Raw genomic sequence first — 19107 nt, forward strand, 5'->3', positions numbered from 1 at the left:
GAGATTTTGTAATGGCAGGAAAGTACAGTGAGCCATATTTTAAATGATGCACAGATGGTTAAATTCAGTGCAAGAATCCCCATCATTAATACACTGACATGAACTGAAGTGTCTTCTGTGTGTTCATTTGCTTCACTCAGCACCTGGCAAGTTTCAGCAGTAACATTATCTTGGGCGAGTATTGTCCCTGGGGCGATGAAACTCCACACCCGCGCACATATTAAGCTGTCCGTTTTAGGTTTTCCATAGCTCACTGCCAAGCTGGGATGCTCAAGCAGGTGGGTGCAGTCTATAAGAATGCCTACCATTTTAGTCAAGCTAAGTGTATTCTTAATTTTCTTTCCTTCTGATCACCAATAACCATTGGTTACCCCCAATAACACCCTGTTGTGTTCTATACTTCAATTGTGCTGGATACATTTTTTGAGGTTCAGTGAGAGATTTAGTGAGAATACTCTGAGACTGAGAATTTGTTGAGAGTTTGACTGTGAATATATTCCCCTAGCCTTACCTTATGTTAAAAACATGAAATTCCATCAATGAGAGTTACTATTACAGACTAAGGTCCTTGGTCCACTTTTCACCTTGGCTGGCCAGTTGCATGTAAGAGGGTTTGATTAGAGAGCTGTCATCAGTTCTTGAAAGTTGCTCTCAGAATACCTCTCTGGAGAGTGTGTTTGACAGCTGGAAATGGCAAATTCTCATCCTGAAAGTCTTACTTATTGGCTAGAGGATGAAATCCATTGACGGAATTCAAATTAAACAAATTTACTGAGGTAATGCCTGCTCTTTTTCATCCAAATCTATGAAATTTGATCATCCATCAGCTACCATTCTTCCATATTTAGAGGCCACCACTTATTGCTCCTAAACCAATGGATGCTGAGTGCTCAAGATTCTCAAAAAGGGCATAAGGAGATTGTAGAACTCCCCAAGCCCCAAACCATCAGATGATCATTCCCAGACGGACAAGTGTTACTATTCCAACCTTGTGGTAAGGGCATTTTTAATAGATACTGCCAAGTCAGGAGTTCCACAAGGTGATATATAGCAGCCCATCCTGTGATGACACCCCCATCATCACCAACACTTTCTCCATCCTGCTTTGGTAAGTGCACATACCCCAGACAGGTTCTGCCTCATGTGTTGTGCCAAACAATCTTTTTAATATGTCTAACTATTTGGATGTTTTATTAGTGCAACATATGCCTAATTTTAATGAGTAAAAAGTATTTTTAAAGAATGTCATGCATTTAGTTAAATTGTATCCATCACTACCAGGTGGAATTCTGTATTTGATCTAGTAGGTGTGGGTGTTTGTTTTTTCAGCTTCACAAGAGGAACTCCTGCCCATTGCAGCGATTGTAGCGCGTGGCTTTGTTGAACTTCACCACAATGCCAGGTGCGTACAAAGGAGAGTGTGGGGACGATGTGGACCCCATGCCCTTCCTGGCTCCCCCTGAGAAGGAGAAGCTGGAGGCCATGGCCAAGCCCTACGACATCAAAAAGTCCTGCTGGGTGAAGGATGAGAAGGAAGCCTTTATTGCCGGGGAGATCCAGTCTGAGGAGGGTGATCAAGTCACCATCAAGACCTGCAAGAACACCGTAAGACCTTGTCTCATTTAATTTTATTGTACATTATATATGTGTGGCTGTGCATGCGTGTTAAATAATCTGGCAATGTTGACTGTAGGGGAATGTCTGGTTTATATGATTAAATGAATCATTTGCTGAACAAAATTAGCCGGGAAAGGGTCTGTCAAAAAGCTCAGTCATACAAAAATATAAGAGAAATACATTTGTTATGATTGATCACCATTATGGCTACAGTTCCCTGACTTAAAGCCCTTAAAGTGCTATGACTTGCATATTCTAAATTCCAGCATTTCAGGGAGCTCACATTTCATGGCTTTAATTGAGCCTCATGAGACTGAGATGACAGCGTACTCCTGTGGGGTTTAGTAAGTGGCTTACAGAACAAAACAGCAGAAAGAGGCACATCACTATTTTAACATCACTTCTGATGACAGAAACATGTACTCCTCTCCCCCAAAATACACACAGAGACACAAGCAGGTGCACACACAACAGACAGCTTAACTCCCTTTACTTCGGTCCCTGACAGATAACAAATGTTTTGTGGGGTTTTTTTCCACTCCAGACTGTCACCCTTAAAAAGGATGATGTTCAGCAGATGAATCCCCCCAAGTTCTATCAGGCCAGCGACATGGCGAACTTGACCTTCTTAAACGAAGCCAGTGTGTTGGACAACCTTCGCCAGCGCTACATCAATATGAGAATTTATGTAAGTCAAAATCACCAAAAAGGCAGTTTATTTCTAAAACCCATAGTTTGAAACCACCCCAGTATCTGTTTATGATTATTGTTTCTGACATTGTCAGTAGTGTTACTGATTTTCCGCAACTGACATGTACCATTCCATTAGAAATACTAACACATACATGTATGCTGTTATTGTTAATAACATGTAAATACATGCAAAAGTCATTGATATCTCTGTGCGCCTTGGTTTTCTGCAGACATACTCTGGCCTGTTCTGTGTGACTATCAACCCATACAAGTGGCTTCCCATTTACGGCGCCAAAGTTGCCCAAATGTTCAAGGGGAAAAAGCGCAGTGAGGTGCCCCCTCATCTCTTCTCCATCTCAGACAATGCCTATCATGACATGATGATGGGTAAGTCAAGTTATGAGAGTGAATAGGTAACAAAGACTTCAGTAGAAATGGGTAGGATTGCCCATGCTTGCAAACCAAACTAAAAGGCAACAAAAAATAAATCTTGTTGCCACTAGCCCTGATAATTATGTCCCAAGTATTCCCCATGCAATAAAGCATTATAAATCACAACAGTCATTTGAATGAAAAAAGTCTCAGGGAAGTTCAGGTAATGAAAGAAGAATATAAGTAAAGCAACTGTGAGAGGGCAATTTGTTTTGTTGTATTGTTCTTTAAATGAAAAAAAGGGAATGGAGAAGGAAACCAGTCTATATTTTTACAACACAGAGAGTAATACATAAATGTTTCTTAGTGCTGTGCTGGGGCTCACATTTCTTTTGAAACATATTTGGTTAGGTGTTCAGAGACAGTAGGTATCTTGAGCGTACACCTGTGGGATTCATTCATCCTGTAGGGATTCAGTAGGAAGACACAAATTAAATAGAAACTTCTTTATTTACATTCACTTCTTTGTTGTTCACTTCTCCTCATTTTAGAGCATGAGAACCAGTCTATGCTTATCACGTAAGTATATTTCTTCAAATGAACTTTTGACACAGATTCAAAAAGGTGTAAAGTCTTGATGAAAAAAGGTCAGCTCCTGTTGATAAACATCCTTTCTTGCCTAGTGGAGAATCTGGTGCTGGCAAGACTGAGAACACCAAGAAGGTTATCCAGTACTTTGCCAATGTGGGTGCCACTGGTGGGAAACAAGCCCCAGATTCCAAGGTAATCAATGACATTTTTTATTGATACATAGCACTCATACATTGGCTGCAATTAAATGTGTATCTGACCTACCGTATTATATTTGTTTAGAGTCAATACTGTCTATCATTTAATTGACTCCATTTGTTTCCTGTAGGGCTCCCTGGAAGATCAAATCATCCAGGCTAACCCTGTACTGGAAGCATTTGGTAACGCAAAAACCACTAGGAACAACAACTCCTCTAGATTTGTAAGGCTCTGTCAGCATAACTATCTTCATACATTCTGGAAAACAGTCAACTACTTCACTACTTTGTTTTTTGGATGATCTTCCAATAAAATCACAGATTGTTTCTGCTTTGTAAAAAATGGCTGATGTAAGTCAATTGTCTTACATGGCATTCATGTATAATGAATACAGCGATAGTATTGGGCTTATCCACATGCAGTCTGGTGTAAATGTGTTGTTCACCATATTCAAATATGTTATAAAAGTTCCTGGTGACATGTTATGGAATATGGCCATTACAAGCCAGTGAATTTTAGCCATTTTGTCAAGTTCTGCAAGTTATTACTTGTACCTGTATTACATCTTCTCCTACAGTGCTCAATGTATTGACAAATAACTTTCAGTAATTCATTCACAGATTGTTTCTACATTGAGTATAAGGGCTATCATGTACATAAGGACTGTAAATGTCAAAAAATGTATTTATGGAGATATATTTAGTGTTTGTAATTTTTGTGACATTAAAATTAGTCTCATCTTTTTTTCATTCATACTCATTGCAGGGTAAATTTATCCGAATCCACTTTGGACCAACAGCTAAGCTGGCTGGTGCTGATATTGAGAGCTGTAAGTCATTCCTGTAATTTTATTCACATGATGCTAATTTAAAGGCTGCGCAAGAAATATTTTCAGAGGCATCATTTCAACTGTATCCATTGTCTTAAGTGGAAACCAGTTAGCTACAGTTAGGGGAGACAGAGAATTTTTTCAAAATCATCCTGAAGGATTACCCATCAGCAACATATTCCCTTCGATTTGTTTGTATTTGATGTAATATCTCTGCCTCTGTACAACTCACATAAATACTTTTACTTATGACAAAAATTGGCATTAAATTAAATACCCTTAGTAATACTAATCTTTGTTATCTCTTTGTCAAGATTGTTTAAGGCAGGGGTGTCCAAACCTCTCCTGGAGGGCCAGTGCATGTTTTAGATCTCTCCCTGCTCCAACACAGCTGATTCAAATGATCAGTTTGTTATTCAGTAGCTTCAGGAGTTTGTAACAAATTGATCATTTGAATCAGCTGTGTTGGAGCAGGGAGAGATCTAAAACATGCAGGACAAGTGGCCCTCCAGGAGAGGTTTGGACATCCCTGGTTTAAGGTAACTCAATTTCTTCCTTATAATTTAAATGAATTGATGTGAAGTGTCCAAAGGTAATGATATCACATCTGGTACAAAGAATCAATTGCAGATGGCTCATACTTTCTCAGATAATTAAGACTGCTGTAAAAAAAAGTTCAGGATTACAATCAATTTTACAGTTAATTCTCTGCCTCTACTAATTTTAGCCCATTATCCACAAGTTTTGTCTTACAGCATTACCTGAAGAACTGAGTAAGAGCACAATCTAACAGATTGTCTGAAACATTTAAAAAGAATTGTTAGCATACAGGGTCAGTTACCTTAACCGCTAACCATAACGATAAAAGCACAGCATCCCCTAGGACTGCATAGCATAGATGCAGAAGCATGAAGTATGTATAGCATAAGACCAATGGACCTTGATCACAGTGCTGTACCTTCTTCCCACAGACCTACTGGAGAAATCTCGTGTCATCTCTCAACAAGCTGCGGAACGTGGCTACCACATTTTCTACCAGCTCCTCTCAGGAAAGAAGCCAGAACTGATTGGTAAGTTTAAAAACATGAAAAGACTAGCGTATGTTGAAATTATTATAATGTGGTATTATGATCCTCCTCAGGGTTACATTCAGGGTTGTACTCACTAATGTCACTGTTTGAGTTTATCTATAGTTTATTACAAGAGCCAGACACTTAACACCGATTCATTTGTTCATGGCAGGGCTACAATGTCTCATTGATCCCCATTTTGTGTGGCTTTTCAGTCATGTATGACAATATTTGTGAAATCATTATCAGCCCTCCACACATCAGCGTTGACTTGAATTTTGAGATTGTTCCTCAGTCACACATTTCCAATTGCAGAGGCATTGCTGTTGACCACAGACCCCAAACAATATATATGGGTCTGCCAAGGAGTGACTGTGGTGGACAACATGGATGATGGTGAAGAGTTGCTGCTTACTGATGTAAGTCACATGTGGTGAGGTGTGGAAAAATCTGACATCACCTACCAAACATAGCTCTATGTTGACAGTGATGGTTTTGATCCTTAATTTAAGTAAAAGCAATTAATAAGGCCCTCACATGATTTTGAATGGGGCTGCATGGCATATTCCAGTAATGTGTTCTCTCCTTATGGTTTTCAAGGTTGCCTTTGATGTCCTGGGCTTCACTCCAGAGGAGAAAATGAGTGTCTATAATCTGACCGGTGGCATCATGCATTTTGGTAACATGAAGTTTAAGCAGAAGCCAAGAGAGGAGCAGGCTGAGGTTGACACAACCGAGGGTACGGAGGGGCATTGGTTAATGATCTTTCCTTTTTCTTTACAGATTATCTGTACTAGAGTATTGTACATGTTAAATTACACCTTGGATTCTCCCTTTCATCAATTTCCTCCCTATTTCATTTTCAAATACTGCAAGTGTTCATATGTCATTTGAATGATAATTTGAATTCACATGGCTGAAGACAGTAAATCATATGACAAATTATAACATTAAGGTAAGATTTGAAATATGATAAAGGTGCTCTTCATCATCAATCATATTCTGTGCTACATTATTTGTTCTTCCCACTGCACCCCTGCAGTGGCTGACAAAGTCGCCCACCTGATGGCAATCAACTCTGGGGAGCTGCAGAAGGGCATAACCAGGCCTAGAGTGAAGGTGGGGAATGAGTTTGTGACCAAAGGTCAGAACCAGGACCAGTGCGTCTACTCCATCGGTGCCCTGGCCAAAGCCGTCTATGATAGAATGTTCAAGTGGATGGTCACCAGAATCAATAAGACCTTAGACACCAAGATGCAGCGTCAGTTCTTCATTGGTGTGCTGGACATTGCCGGTTTCGAGATCTTTGAGGTAATTTACAGCCTTCTTAATCAGAGCACCAAGATGCATATTTATGTACAGGCACTGATCTAAAATGTCTGTCTATGTTTTTTTTACAGTTCAACAGCTTTGAGCAACTGTGCATCAACTTCACCAATGAGAAATTGCAACAATTTTTCAACCATCACATGTTTGTGCTGGAGCAAGAGGAATACAAGAAGGAGGGTATTGACTGGGTCTTCATTGACTTTGGTCTGGACCTGCAAGCCTGCATTGAGCTTCTGGAGAAGGTGAGAGTAAAGATTATATTCAAATGAGAAAATGCAAATGACTTATTACAATCTAAATCATTGCACCAACTTGATGTATTCTTTTAATAATACTACAGTACAATGCTTTAAAAATAAATAACATTTACCTTAACATGTCCCTAAGAATTTTCTTCATCTCTCCACACTACAGCCTATGGGTATTTTCTCCATCCTGGAAGAGCAGTGTGTGTTCCCCAAGGCCAGCGATGCCACCTTCAAGGCTGCCCTGTATGACAACCATCTGGGCAAGTCCAACAACTTCCTCAAGCCCAAAGGGGGGAAGAAAGGCCCAGAGGCTCATTTTGAGCTGGTCCACTATGCTGGCACGGTGAGTCTACTAGTGAAGAAGCTGAGATTATTAAAGTGGGTGATATCAGAATGCCACATGTTGCTCATTGGCTTCTTTCTACAACCCAGGTTGGATACAATATCTCAGGCTGGCTGGAGAAGAACAAGGACCCTCTGAATGAGACCGTGGTTGGCCTCTTCCAGAAGTCATCCATGCCGCTGCTGGCACTCCTTTTCAAAGAAGAGGAGGCTGCCCCAGGGGCCAAGAAACAGAAGAAGGGGTCGTCTTTCCAGACTGTCTCGGCTTTCTACAGGGTGCCTACCATCTCAATGCTTTGGCTTATGCACCTCCTAGGCCTCGCAGAGACTGTGAAAAATAGGCTGTGTCAAACTATCATTAACACTTTGCAAACTCTTTCTCTAACTCCTTTCCATTTTTCCCAACAGGAGCAGCTGAACAAATTAATGACAACTCTGCGTAGCACTGCTCCACACTTTGTGCGCTGTATTGTACCAAATGAGTTCAAACAATCAGGTAAGGAAGGGTGTCTTCCAAAATAGATGTAATTTCACCTCAACTGGATGGAATATTACATTCCAATATTCCTAGAGGGGCACCCTGTACTGACTGTTAACCTACTCTTCTCCCAGGTGTCTGTGACGCCTATCTCATTTTGCACCAGCTAGCCTGTAACGGTGTGCTGGAGGGGATCCGTATCTGCAGAAAGGGCTTCCCCAACAGGCTGCAGTACCCAGAGTTTAAGCAAAGGTCTTGTCCAGATGCTTATACTTACTCTTAAAGACATAACCTGTCACGACTTTCAGCTCTTGACTGTCACGTCCACATTTGTACTTTTTGGTGAAAATCTAGCAAACTGTTTTTTACTATTAGTTAATATCAGGTTTATATAGTCAGTTGAATTGATTTATCAATTATTTATTGACAGAATTGTCTGTGATGACAGGTATGCAAGTTAGAAATAATAGTGATATTTTTACAGCAGAGAAAAATTTTATATGGTCATTTTACAAGAAGATACATAGCAAAGGGACATTATTAATTGAACATGGAAAGTTCAACTGAGTTCAAGGAATTTGGTTTTATCTCTTTCAGAGTACAACTGGCAGTAATGATTATGTTGTTTATCATAATAAATTAACTACTGTTCTATTGAGCTGAGTTGAGCTTCTATTAATTAACTTATTTATCAATTAATCATTCATTATCTTCACTGAGGTATAAACTGTAGTAGAGTGCTAAATGGATTCCTGTGCTGCATGTTCCCATGATTATGGCTTATGAAGTAATACTGTAATCAGAAAAGGCTTGTTGCTGTGTATTCTATTATATTAAATGTTTTATGAACAAAGTAAATTAATATCAATGGGTGGCTAAAAAGTGACTGTATTCTACTGTTGCAGGTACTATGTATTGAACCCCAATGTCATCCCCAAGGGATTTGTAGACAACAAAAAAGCCTCAGAGTTGATTCTGGCTTCTACTGGTTTAGACAACATGGAGTACAGAATAGGACATACTAAGGTAATACCAGCAATGACATAAGAAAAGATTCCATTCCCAGTTCCAGACTGTGTTTTCTCACATGGTAATTTCAGCTTTTTCAGTCATCTTCTGATTGTAGATGTGCATTCTCTGTAACTCCTCAGGTATTCTTCCGTGCTGGAGTTTTAGCCAAACTTGAAGACATGCGAGATGATCGCCTGGCAAAGATTATGACCATGCTTCAGTCCCGCGCACGAGGCTTTCTCATGAGGATTGAGTTCAAGAAAATGCTTGAGAGAAGGTTTGTTAAAATGGAGGTCAATATAATGCTCCCTTTGGCCAGCTTGCTTATTGAGCTTTACATTTGACTGTGAGGACTGTGATGAAATTTTGTGACATGTTTTCTGTTGGATTGTTTTATTTCAGAATTGCTCTCATTTGTGTCCAGCGCAATGTACGCAAGTTCTTGCAGCTTCGTTTCTGGGGATGGTGGAAGCTTTATACCAAGGTAAGTCAAAGTAGCATGCTAAGGACAGACCCAAGAAAGTAAGTATAGAGGAGGCCCTCCTTTTAATTTGTTTGTTGATGGCACTCCCCAGGTCAAGCCTTTATTGAATGTAGCTCGTCAGGAGGATGAAATGAAGGCTAAGGAAGAGGAGCTGCGCAACGCAGCAGAAAAAGCCCAGGAGATGGTCAACAAGGTCAAAGAGCTGGAGGAGAAACTGGCAGTCGTCTCCCAAGAGAAGAACGACCTTGCTCTGGCTCTGGCAGCTGTGAGTGTTTGGAAAATAGCCACAGTAAAAAAAGGGACTTTAAATAACACACGCTAAGGCATTGCCACGTCCTTGTTCATTTAACACACAGTCCAACTGTCTTCATTGTCTGCCATCTTCAACAGGAACAAGAAAGCGTGGCAGACGCAGAGGAACGCTGCACTCAGCTGATGAAGACGAAGGTCAACATGGACAGTCAGATCCAGGAGATGAAGGAGCGCCTCGAAGAGGAGGAGAGTGCAGCCAGCAGTCTGGGTGCCAGCAAACGCAAGCTGGAGGGAGAGCTCAACGACCTCAAGAGAGACCTGGAAGGACTAGAATCCACCTTGGCCAAGACTGAAAAAGAAAAACAGGTGTCAATATCTCTTCTCCCTTTAAGACAAGTGGTGCTTACAATTGTATCTAGTATCTTTTAAGCATAGCATCAGTGCATATAAGGTATGAACATGCGCTTAACTGGGTGTCAGAAATCCATTAGCCTGTATGTCAATGGAATGACACAGGGCCACATTTAGTCAGAGATGGAGAGTGAAAGAGAGAGAGCAAGTGGTGGACAAAATGAGAGAGCGCTTTCCTGCCATTTGATTTTGTTCAATATTCATTTGAACCAGTAAGCAAAGCAAGGAACTGTACCTATAGGACATATTGTTACACCTAAATGGAATAAATTTACAGTGAAGTCCTTTGACATGTTATTTTTAACTGCAACCTGATTCAGGCAATTTTTCAGGCTTTTAAGGTGCTCTGAAACTGAGTGAAGTATGTGAATGAACTTGCTGATATTTTCTACAGCTTACTGCGAACATGTAACAATGTTTCATTTTTTTGTATTCAATAAAATTTATCATGCTTAAAATATGTAGAATGGACTACAACAGGGAAACACACAGCCACACAGTGAGAAGATTGAGAATGTTGTAGCACTTTAAGAACCCAACCTCCTCTGGTATTCTAGAGTCTGGACCAGAAAGTGCGTAGTCTAACAGGGGACCTCGGTCAGAGGGATGACAGCATTGCAAAGCTCCAAAAGGAGAAGAGAGCTTTAGAAGAGCTCCATCAGGTGAGGCCCAGTTCCAAGTTCTCCATCAAAACAACAATGGAATAATAATATGTTATAATAACTATTGGCATGTATGATGTTGTTATTTTTTCCATTGTAAAATTGGATGTGATTTCGGTTGACAGAAAACTCTGGATGACCTTCAAGCAGAGGAAGACAAGGTGAACCACCTCACCAAGAACAACAGCAAACTCAGTACTCAGATTCATGAGGTGAGTGTGGGAGCAAAGAAAATGTATGTACAGAGACCGGGGTGGTACTAAATACTCCCTTTATTTTGGAGCTTGCTTCAATTTATGAATTATTCTTCAGCATTTTTTCTCCTGTGGTCTTTCAGCTGGAAGACAACTGGGAGCAAGAAAAGAAAATTCGTGCAGAGGTTGAGAAAGCTCGCCGCAAAGCGGAAAGCGACCTGAAAATGACTATTGAAAACCTCAATGAAATGGAGAGAGCTAAGCTTGATCTAGAAGAAGTTGTGAAGAAGTATGCATATTTTCAAACTCAACATAATTCACATTATTAACTTTCCAAACAATATTAATGCATGTGTACATATAACCAGGCTCAGCGGCAGGAGAAAATACAGAGGGGTGCAGTTGCAATCCACACGGGTGCACAAAAAGTCATAAATACTACGTAGACATCGAGATATAAGGAGACAACTGGGAGCGCACTGAGGTCTGTCTGGGGGTGCAATGCACTCATGAGTACCCCCATAGCGACGGGCCTGCATATAACTCTCTAGAAGGTTCAGTGAGGCACCAGTGACATAGATTTAAGTGTAAATTCAAGCATGGAGCAATTTTCAAGCATGTAGCTGAAGCTGTCAGTGTTGTTTTTTTTAATATTTTTTGACCTTTCATTATAGGAGGGACATTGAGATCAATCATATGAACACAAAATGGGAGGATGAGCAGTCATTGAACTCCACATTGCAGAGGAAGCTCAAAGAGCACCAGGTGATGAGAATTAAGGGTAGTGCATACATGCTACTATTGATAACACGCAAATACAGTCTGTTTTATCCTACTAACTTGTCTTTCTGTTTCATAGGCTCGCATTGAGGAGCTTGAGGAAGAGTTAGAAGCAGAAAGAGCCGCAAGAGCCAAGGTATTATAGTTATGTCTTTGATATTACTGCTGTATCTCAGTTTTCCTTATTGAGATAAAGCCCCCCCAAGACATTACTGTCCTTTACATTACCTCTGATTAGGTGGAGAAACAGCGGGCTGACCTATCTCGTGACCTGGAGGATCTTGGGGACAGACTGGAGGAAGCAGGGGGAGCTACAGTCGCTCAGGTAAGCTCACTAACTTTATCCAGACCCCATGGCCTGGAAATCTACATTTTACATTTACATTTATTCATTTGGCAGATGTTTTTAACCAAAGCGACTTGCAAGTGAGGCAGAGAACAATACAAACAAAAAGCCACATAAGGAGTCAACAATATTAGAAGCGCAGCATGACCGAGTTTCAACAGTTGGCCAGACAGCTCTCTGATTTTACCATCCTGAAACTTGTGTTTGTGTGAACAGATTGAGCAGAACAGGAAGCGGGAAGCTGAGCTGCTGAAGCTGCGGCGCGAGCTGGAGGAGGCCGCCCTGCAGTCTGAGGCCACCGCCTCCGCCCTGCGCAAGAAGCACTCAGACTCCATGGCCGAGATGGCCGAGCACGTGGACAACCTGCAACGGGTGAAGGTCAAACTGGAGAAGGACAAGCAATCTATGAAAGCTGAGATTGACGACCTCAACGCCACCATCGAGTCAATCCAGAAGTCTAAGGTCAGGATGAAGGGGCATCGAGAGTAATGTTATTGTAGTGAACGATGTATGGTGTAAATGATTTTTTGAAATGGACCGATTGTCAGGTTGGCCTTCTTCATCCGTTGTAAACATCCCTGAATTGTGAAGTAAAAACAGACGTTTTTACATTATGCTCAATGATTTAGATGACGCCTTATAACATCAATAAAAAAGGCTTGCTAAATGCCCAACTCCCTTCTATGCAGCTGAACTCTGAGGCTCACGTTCGTAAGCTAGAGGACAGTTTGGCAGAAGCTAACGCCAGATTGGCTGAGATGGAGAGAACCCAGACGGAGCTGAATGCTATCAAGATCCGTCTCTCTGGTAAGATGCCATCTGATGACAAGAGTCTGTAAATCCAAAAAAAGATGAAGAAACTAATGTGCATTTCCTCCCCTCTGTGCAGCTGAAAGTGGGGATCTGAGCCGTGAGCTGGAAGAGGTGCAGAGCAAACTCAGCCAGTTAGCCCGTGTGAAGACCACACTGACCTCTCAGACTGATGAGCTCAAGAGGCAGTTGGACGAAGAGTCCAAGGTGCTCGATTTTAAGTACAACTCACTTCTTTAGCTTTATTATTGTTTATTATTACCCAAAAATGAAAGGGTCAATGGAATATTCATAGTAGTAAATCGGGTCTAACAAACACCATGGCCTCCTTTTTACGTCAGGCTCGTAGCACAGCAGTGGTCAGCCTAGCCAACGCCCGGCATGACCTGGACCTGATGAAAGAGCAGCTGGAGGAGGAGCAGGAGAGCAAGGCTGAGATGCAGCGCCTCATCTCCAAACTCAACTCTGAGGTCACCACCTGGAGGACAAAGTATGAGACTGATGCCATCCAGAAAACAGAGGAGCTGGAGGAGACCAAGTAAGCTGGCCTTGCGTCTATTTACCTGGTCAACACTGCAGGGAAGTATTCAAATTCTCACTCAGGGCTCTGTTATTGTTTCAGAGACACAGTGTAAATAACCTTGCAGTTGTGTCCATATGAAACTTATTATCAAGTGATGACCATAAAGCACAGATAGGACTGTTTTCCGTGCAGGCGCAAGCTGGCTGCGAGGCTCCAAGAGGCGGAGGAGGCTGCAGAGGCAGCCCAGGCTCGAGCTGCCAGTCTGGAAAAGGTCAAGCTCAGACTGCAGGGAGAGGTTGAGGATCTTACCATTGACTTGGAGAAGGTACTGGCTTAAGTGTACTCTCCCATGTCATGCCTTCTTATACTTATACTTATCTTGCAGTCTGTGTTGACAGTGACCATATGAGAACGAGCTATTCTGCTCCTTTCTGTAGTCCAATGCTGCCGCAGCTGCTCTTGACAAGAAGCAGCGCACCTTTGACAAGATGATTGCAGAGTGGAGTCAGAAATGCGAGGAGCTGCAGCTGGAGCTTGACAACTCCCAGAAGGAGTGTCGTGCCCATATGACAGAGGCCTACAAGCTCAAAACTGCCTATGAAGAGTCACAAGACCACCTAGAAACTGTTAAGAAGGAGAACAAGACCTTCCAAGGTAAATCCATTAAACACTGAGGACATACAAAATGAATACTTTTACACATCAGGAACGTGTTCATTTCACAGTCTACACAATGCACCTAACACAATGGAATGTACAGAACACATAATCACTGAAGTTCAATATTTTGCAATCACTGAGAATCTAAATAACATGATCCATGCAGAGGAGATCAAAGATCTTGTGGAGCAGCTGGGTGAGGGTGGAAAGAGTGTTCATGAGCTGCAGAAGGCTAAGAAGAAGCTGGAGATCGAGAAGGATGAGCTACAGTTGGCCCTGGAGGAAACTGAAGCTTCTCTGGAGGTAACATGGTTTGCAAAACAAGGTCAAACTACAGGAACTAATTATTTGGTTTATTATATCTAAGGCTATATTATTAATTAATGTTTTGTTTGAAGGGCTTTTGTATAATGTTTAAGAACTAACATATAAACTGTAGCATAGTTTTTTTTAACTAAATTGTATTTAACTGGAAATAACACTGCAAAGGCCACACATTAATTCAAACATGCATACATACTCTTTAACTAGGATTTCTAAATAATTTTACATTCTGAGATTGGAAAATTATCTTCCATATAAATACTGCTTGATTTTGATTTGCTTTCCACTTAATATTGTGATAAGTAATATATAGCAATGTGCTTGCCAGTTGTATTTCAACCAGTTGGCAAGTATTTGAAGAGACTCTATTGACTGCATGCATGCCCTGAAAATGGCTTCAATTGACACTAATGGATGCTATATGCTGTGCAATGAAAAAAATGTGACTTGTTTGCTCTTAGGTTGGGGAGAGTAAAGTGGTTCGCGTCCAGCTAGAGTTGGCTCAGGTCAAAGCTGATATTGATCGCAGAATTCACGAGAAGGAGGAAGAATTTGAAGTTACAAGGTCAGAAAATCTGCCAGCATTCTTCAAATTATTCTGAGGGTATTTGGTCAAGGGACCCAATGATCTGAAGACCATCCTTTACAGTGCTTAAAAATAAAATATATTTTTGCCAATTAATATGTATCATCTTATTTTTGCTGCATTCGAATTTTTATGGGGGAGCGAATGCTTAGTAATGTACAAACAAGCACCCGTTTAGTTAGTATAGTACAAAGTATATGACACTTAAATGATTTTAAATCATTTTTCCTTGATAACAAACTAATTAAAGTTCTGATGAAAGTTGACATTGATTTGGTGTGTTTCTCTGTAACCTCATTAGGAAGAACCACCAGCGAGCAGTGGAGTCCCTGCAGGCCAGTCTGGAGGCAGAAGCCAAGGGCCGTGCTGAGGCTCTGCGACTGAAGAAGAAGATGGAGACTGACCTGAATGAGATGGAGATCCAACTGGAACATGCCAACAAGAACAACAGTGAACTGGTCAAGACTGTAAAGAAAATGCAGCAGCAGATCAAGGTAGAAAAAAATCTGTCAGAATCTATATGTTTTCATTTAACTAATTTAATTAATCATTGTGGCATATACATAATGTTTGGTATGAACATGGGATGAGGATAGTTTATTCCCATTTTACCTGTTCTTTCAGCAAACCGTTTCTAACTCTGTAAGCAGATGAAATGGCTTAGTAAAAATTAAGTTACAAGCAAGGAATGCCCAGTATCCTTGGGAAAAACGTTGTTGTCTAAAGTCCTCTTATCTGAAGTCAGAGGTTATTTTTCCAGGATATTTTTAGAAAATTTGTCTAGAATTTGGGGTTCACTAAAAATCAGCTTGAGCCTAACATACAGGTATCTGGCACCATGGAACCGCTCCCAGTTGCCTTTTGCATTTAAGTGGTTGAGCGTATCGGTCTTCTCCTCTGGCTGGCAGGACATGCAGATGCAGATGGATGAGGACGCCCGTCAGCATGAGGAGCTGAGGGAGCAGTACAGCCTGCAGGAGCGCCGCCTCAGCCTGCTACAGACCGAGATTGAGGAGATGCGCAGTGGGCTGGAGGCCTCTGAGCGCTCCCGCAAGCTCATTGAGCAGGAGCTGGTGGAGGTCACTGAGAGGCACAACGAGCTCAAAACTCAGGTGAGTACTTGTCCCGGGTGCATTTTGAATTTTGAAAAGTGCTTCCAGACATATGTGTTAAATTAACATCAAAACCGTCTTGGTCCCCTCTTTTGGGTCTCTCAAAACTATCACTACTACTATCACCAACTATATTTACTTTCACCTATAACTATATTTATTATGTGGACTAAAGGTGAGAATCTGTCAAATATAGGGGAAGGATTTTATTGCTTTGTGAAGAACAGTTGTTTGTGACCATAAATGAAGAATGTGTAAATAATCATTACCATTATTAGCACACTTATTTGGACTGTTGCCCTGTGCCTAGAATAACAATACTTCCTTACAGGTTTGTATGATGTGAGCAGACAACTGAAATTGACATAACTCTGTCTCCATCAGAACCAAAGTCTGATCGTGATCAAACGTAAAATGGAGGCAGACATGACACGCATCGCCAATGAGAATGAAGAGCTGATCAGCGAATTCCGCGCTGCAGATGAGAAAGCTAAGAAAGCTATCACTGATGTGAGCATTTGTTTCCATGCTCATACCGACATTTACTGGTTTTTATGGTGAAATTTCCACTGAATCATGGATATGGACCTGCTTTCACCATTCTCAGGCCACTCGCATGGCAGAGGAGCTGCGGCAGGAGCAGGACCACTGTATACACCTGGAGAAAATCAAGAAGAACAATGAGATCGCCATCAAAGACCTGCAGATGAAGGTGGAGGAGGCCGAGCAGCTGGCTCTTAAGGCTGGGAAACGCACCATCCAGAAACTGGAGGCTAAGGTGCGTATCTTGACTTCCCTCAATACAACCAGTGTACATCTCCTACAGATGGCATTCATACACACACGTACACACACACGTGGCTGGTAGTGACCCTCTCTGTTACGGACAGGTCAAGGAGCTGGAAAGTGAGCTTGATTCTGAGCAGAAGCGACACGTGGAGACCATGAAGACTCTGAACAAGAACGAGCGCCGACTGAAGGAGCTGGTCTTCCAGACTGAGGAGGACCACAAGACCAACCAGCGCATGCAGGAACTGGTGGAGAAACTGCAGAACAAGCTCAAGTCATACAAGAGGCAGCTGGAAGAAGCTGTAAGTATCTGCAGAGAAACCACTGGATTCTGTCTTTAAAATTCCATCTTGAAGTGCAGATAAGGTAATGAAGTGGGAGAGACAACTAGCAAATTTATATTTTCTATTATTCATTTGGCACACACTCTTGTCCAGAGCAAGCAAAAAAAGGTGCATTCAAGAGGGTTAGGTGTGTAGCCATATACTGTAGATATAGAATCACATGGTTTGATATCCGAATCACTGGACACCATATAAAGGTAAGAGAATAAAGAGAGGGTAACACACAGTGTAGCAAGTTTTGCAAGTTTTCTCTGAAGAAATACTGAACAATTACAGCTCTGCAGGGTAGACTAGCCAATCCACTCACGACAAGCTCTGCTCATGAATCTCTTAATTATAGGAAGAACAAGCAAACGTGAGCCTCTCCAAGTACAGGAAGACAGTCAATGACCTGGACGATGCTGAAGAGAGAGCAGGCATGGCCGAGTCGGCCCTCAACAAGCTTCGCACCAGGAACCGTGCTTCCATGGGGAAGGGCTTCACTTCTGTGGAGATCATCCAGGTGTCCAAATCCTCAACTAAGGGTGCTTCCGAGGAGTAGATTACTCCACACAGCTGGTGAGTGGCCTACAAATGGTTTCTTAATTTACCTTTAAAGACTGCCATGTCCTCAAACATGCCAACATCTGCTTCTTGTTGCTATTGTTGAAATACATATACAACAATACAAAACAACACACTTTAACCCACCATAATACAATCAGCTAAAGCATATTGCAACATGTTAAAATCTGTTATTTCTTAAGAATTGTAAACATGTATCTTCATATATGACCTTAAGTAAAACATATGACCTTAAATAAAAGTAATTCCATAGTGGATTGAAACTGCTGCACGTACGTTTTATTATCTAGGTGCATTAATGATACCATGATTGCCTTTGAAAGCTTTACTATTGTCTAAAACCTATGACATTCTCTTTATTTTTACTGTTCCAGGATGATATATACTCCGCTCCACTCATTTTCCATCTGGAGAAATACATCATGAAGTTGAAAGGCTCATTTGGAAATAATCAAATGTCCAAAATGATGTCTGCAACATCCTAAAAAGGACTCTTTCATCAACATTGTGTACATTTATTCATAATGCAATTACTTTACAGTAAACCACATATGTATACCGTGTTACAGTTACAGCTGTCAAAACAACATTTGTATTAAGTAATTATTCATGTCAACAATAAGAATGCTGCAGATTACTGTATAGTAATTACAAATGTAATTACATAGTTATGAGTGCACTTCTGTGCAAATGTTTTGCTATTATGGGAAGTGATTGGGGAGGGCTTCACTCTCACATCAACGATAGAGAGTGAACCACAGTATGTCATCCTGCTTTGAATGCTGCAATGTCTTAATAAAACCTAGAGCAACATCACCTTATTTTTTCCTTCATTTATACTGTCTGGCAGCATTATCACACAATATGGGCTTTATTTGCCTTCAAGATGTTATCATCAGAATACACAGAGTGACAGAATAACACCTGCAAAATGGGTTGCACAGATCACATGAAAAAGAAAAAAAATCTTCAATATTAGAAATCATATGACCTTTGGTGAGGAAATACATTTTCTGCCTCAGCAGGTGAATACTCTTCTCTGTGCACTTATCAAGACAAGAGAGAGGAATTCATTTTCATTGATGGCTGATTGCCCATCAATATATTTAAATCATTTTAATTTTGGGATCTCTCCATTTTAGATTGTGCAGGAGCAAGAGATTCCCTAAGTCCCCCAAACTGTAATTAAAAAATGCATCACTGAGGATAAAGTAGTATGTGGTCAAAATAATACTGCAAGGATGTCTTCTCCATCACTTCATCTATTCACATTACAGATGGTAAGAGACTCCTATCAATGATGGAAATGGTCAAATAAGGACACCATTGTGTTTAAACATATCTATAAAATGATTCTGGTTTTGAAGTAATTTTTATACATTATGAGGCACTTTTGGAAGATGCAAGTATGAAATTATGTTACAGACACAGCCTTCAGGAAAGAAAAGAAGTAGTTCATGTCAGCATTATATAGTTTATTTGTGGCTT

The 19107-nt window shown here is 41.0% G+C and overlaps 1 protein-coding gene across 1 annotated transcript; it reads left to right on the forward strand.

Moving 5' to 3' along the window:
* Positions 1-1395: 1395 nt before the first annotated feature.
* Positions 1396-17596, forward strand: LOC118791389 (myosin-16-like). The gene is made up of 41 exons (XM_036548740.1): positions 1396-1605; positions 2162-2305; positions 2541-2697; positions 3234-3261; positions 3366-3465; positions 3602-3694; positions 4237-4300; positions 5272-5370; positions 5686-5789; positions 5971-6109; positions 6413-6681; positions 6771-6941; positions 7114-7290; positions 7380-7565; positions 7698-7785; positions 7902-8019; positions 8673-8793; positions 8919-9055; positions 9181-9262; positions 9354-9527; positions 9653-9880; positions 10483-10587; positions 10713-10799; positions 10925-11070; positions 11456-11546; positions 11641-11697; positions 11800-11886; positions 12124-12369; positions 12597-12714; positions 12797-12924; positions 13059-13255; positions 13433-13565; positions 13678-13894; positions 14067-14203; positions 14686-14789; positions 15112-15304; positions 15719-15922; positions 16307-16432; positions 16530-16700; positions 16813-17013; positions 17396-17596. Exons 1-41 carry the CDS (start codon positions 1396-1398, stop codon positions 17594-17596), a joined length of 5838 nt encoding a protein of 1945 aa, XP_036404633.1.
* The last annotated feature ends 1511 nt before the right edge of the window (positions 17597-19107 follow it).

Source organism: Megalops cyprinoides, chromosome 1, assembly GCF_013368585.1.
Source record: "Megalops cyprinoides isolate fMegCyp1 chromosome 1, fMegCyp1.pri, whole genome shotgun sequence".
In the NCBI taxonomy this organism is placed as follows: Eukaryota; Metazoa; Chordata; class Actinopteri; order Elopiformes; family Megalopidae; genus Megalops; species Megalops cyprinoides.

Excerpts from the sequence above, each read along its gene's own strand:
- LOC118791389 (XM_036548740.1), top strand. The coding sequence starts at position 1,396 with ATGCCAGGTGCGTACAAAGGAGAGTGTGGGGACGATGTGGACCCCATG. Across the intron at positions 3,695-4,236 it reads ACAACAACTCCTCTAGATTT|GGTAAATTTATCCGAATCCA; the intron begins GTAAGGCTCTGT and ends TACTCATTGCAG. Across the intron at positions 10,588-10,712 it reads CTTTAGAAGAGCTCCATCAG|AAAACTCTGGATGACCTTCA; the intron begins GTGAGGCCCAGT and ends TTCGGTTGACAG.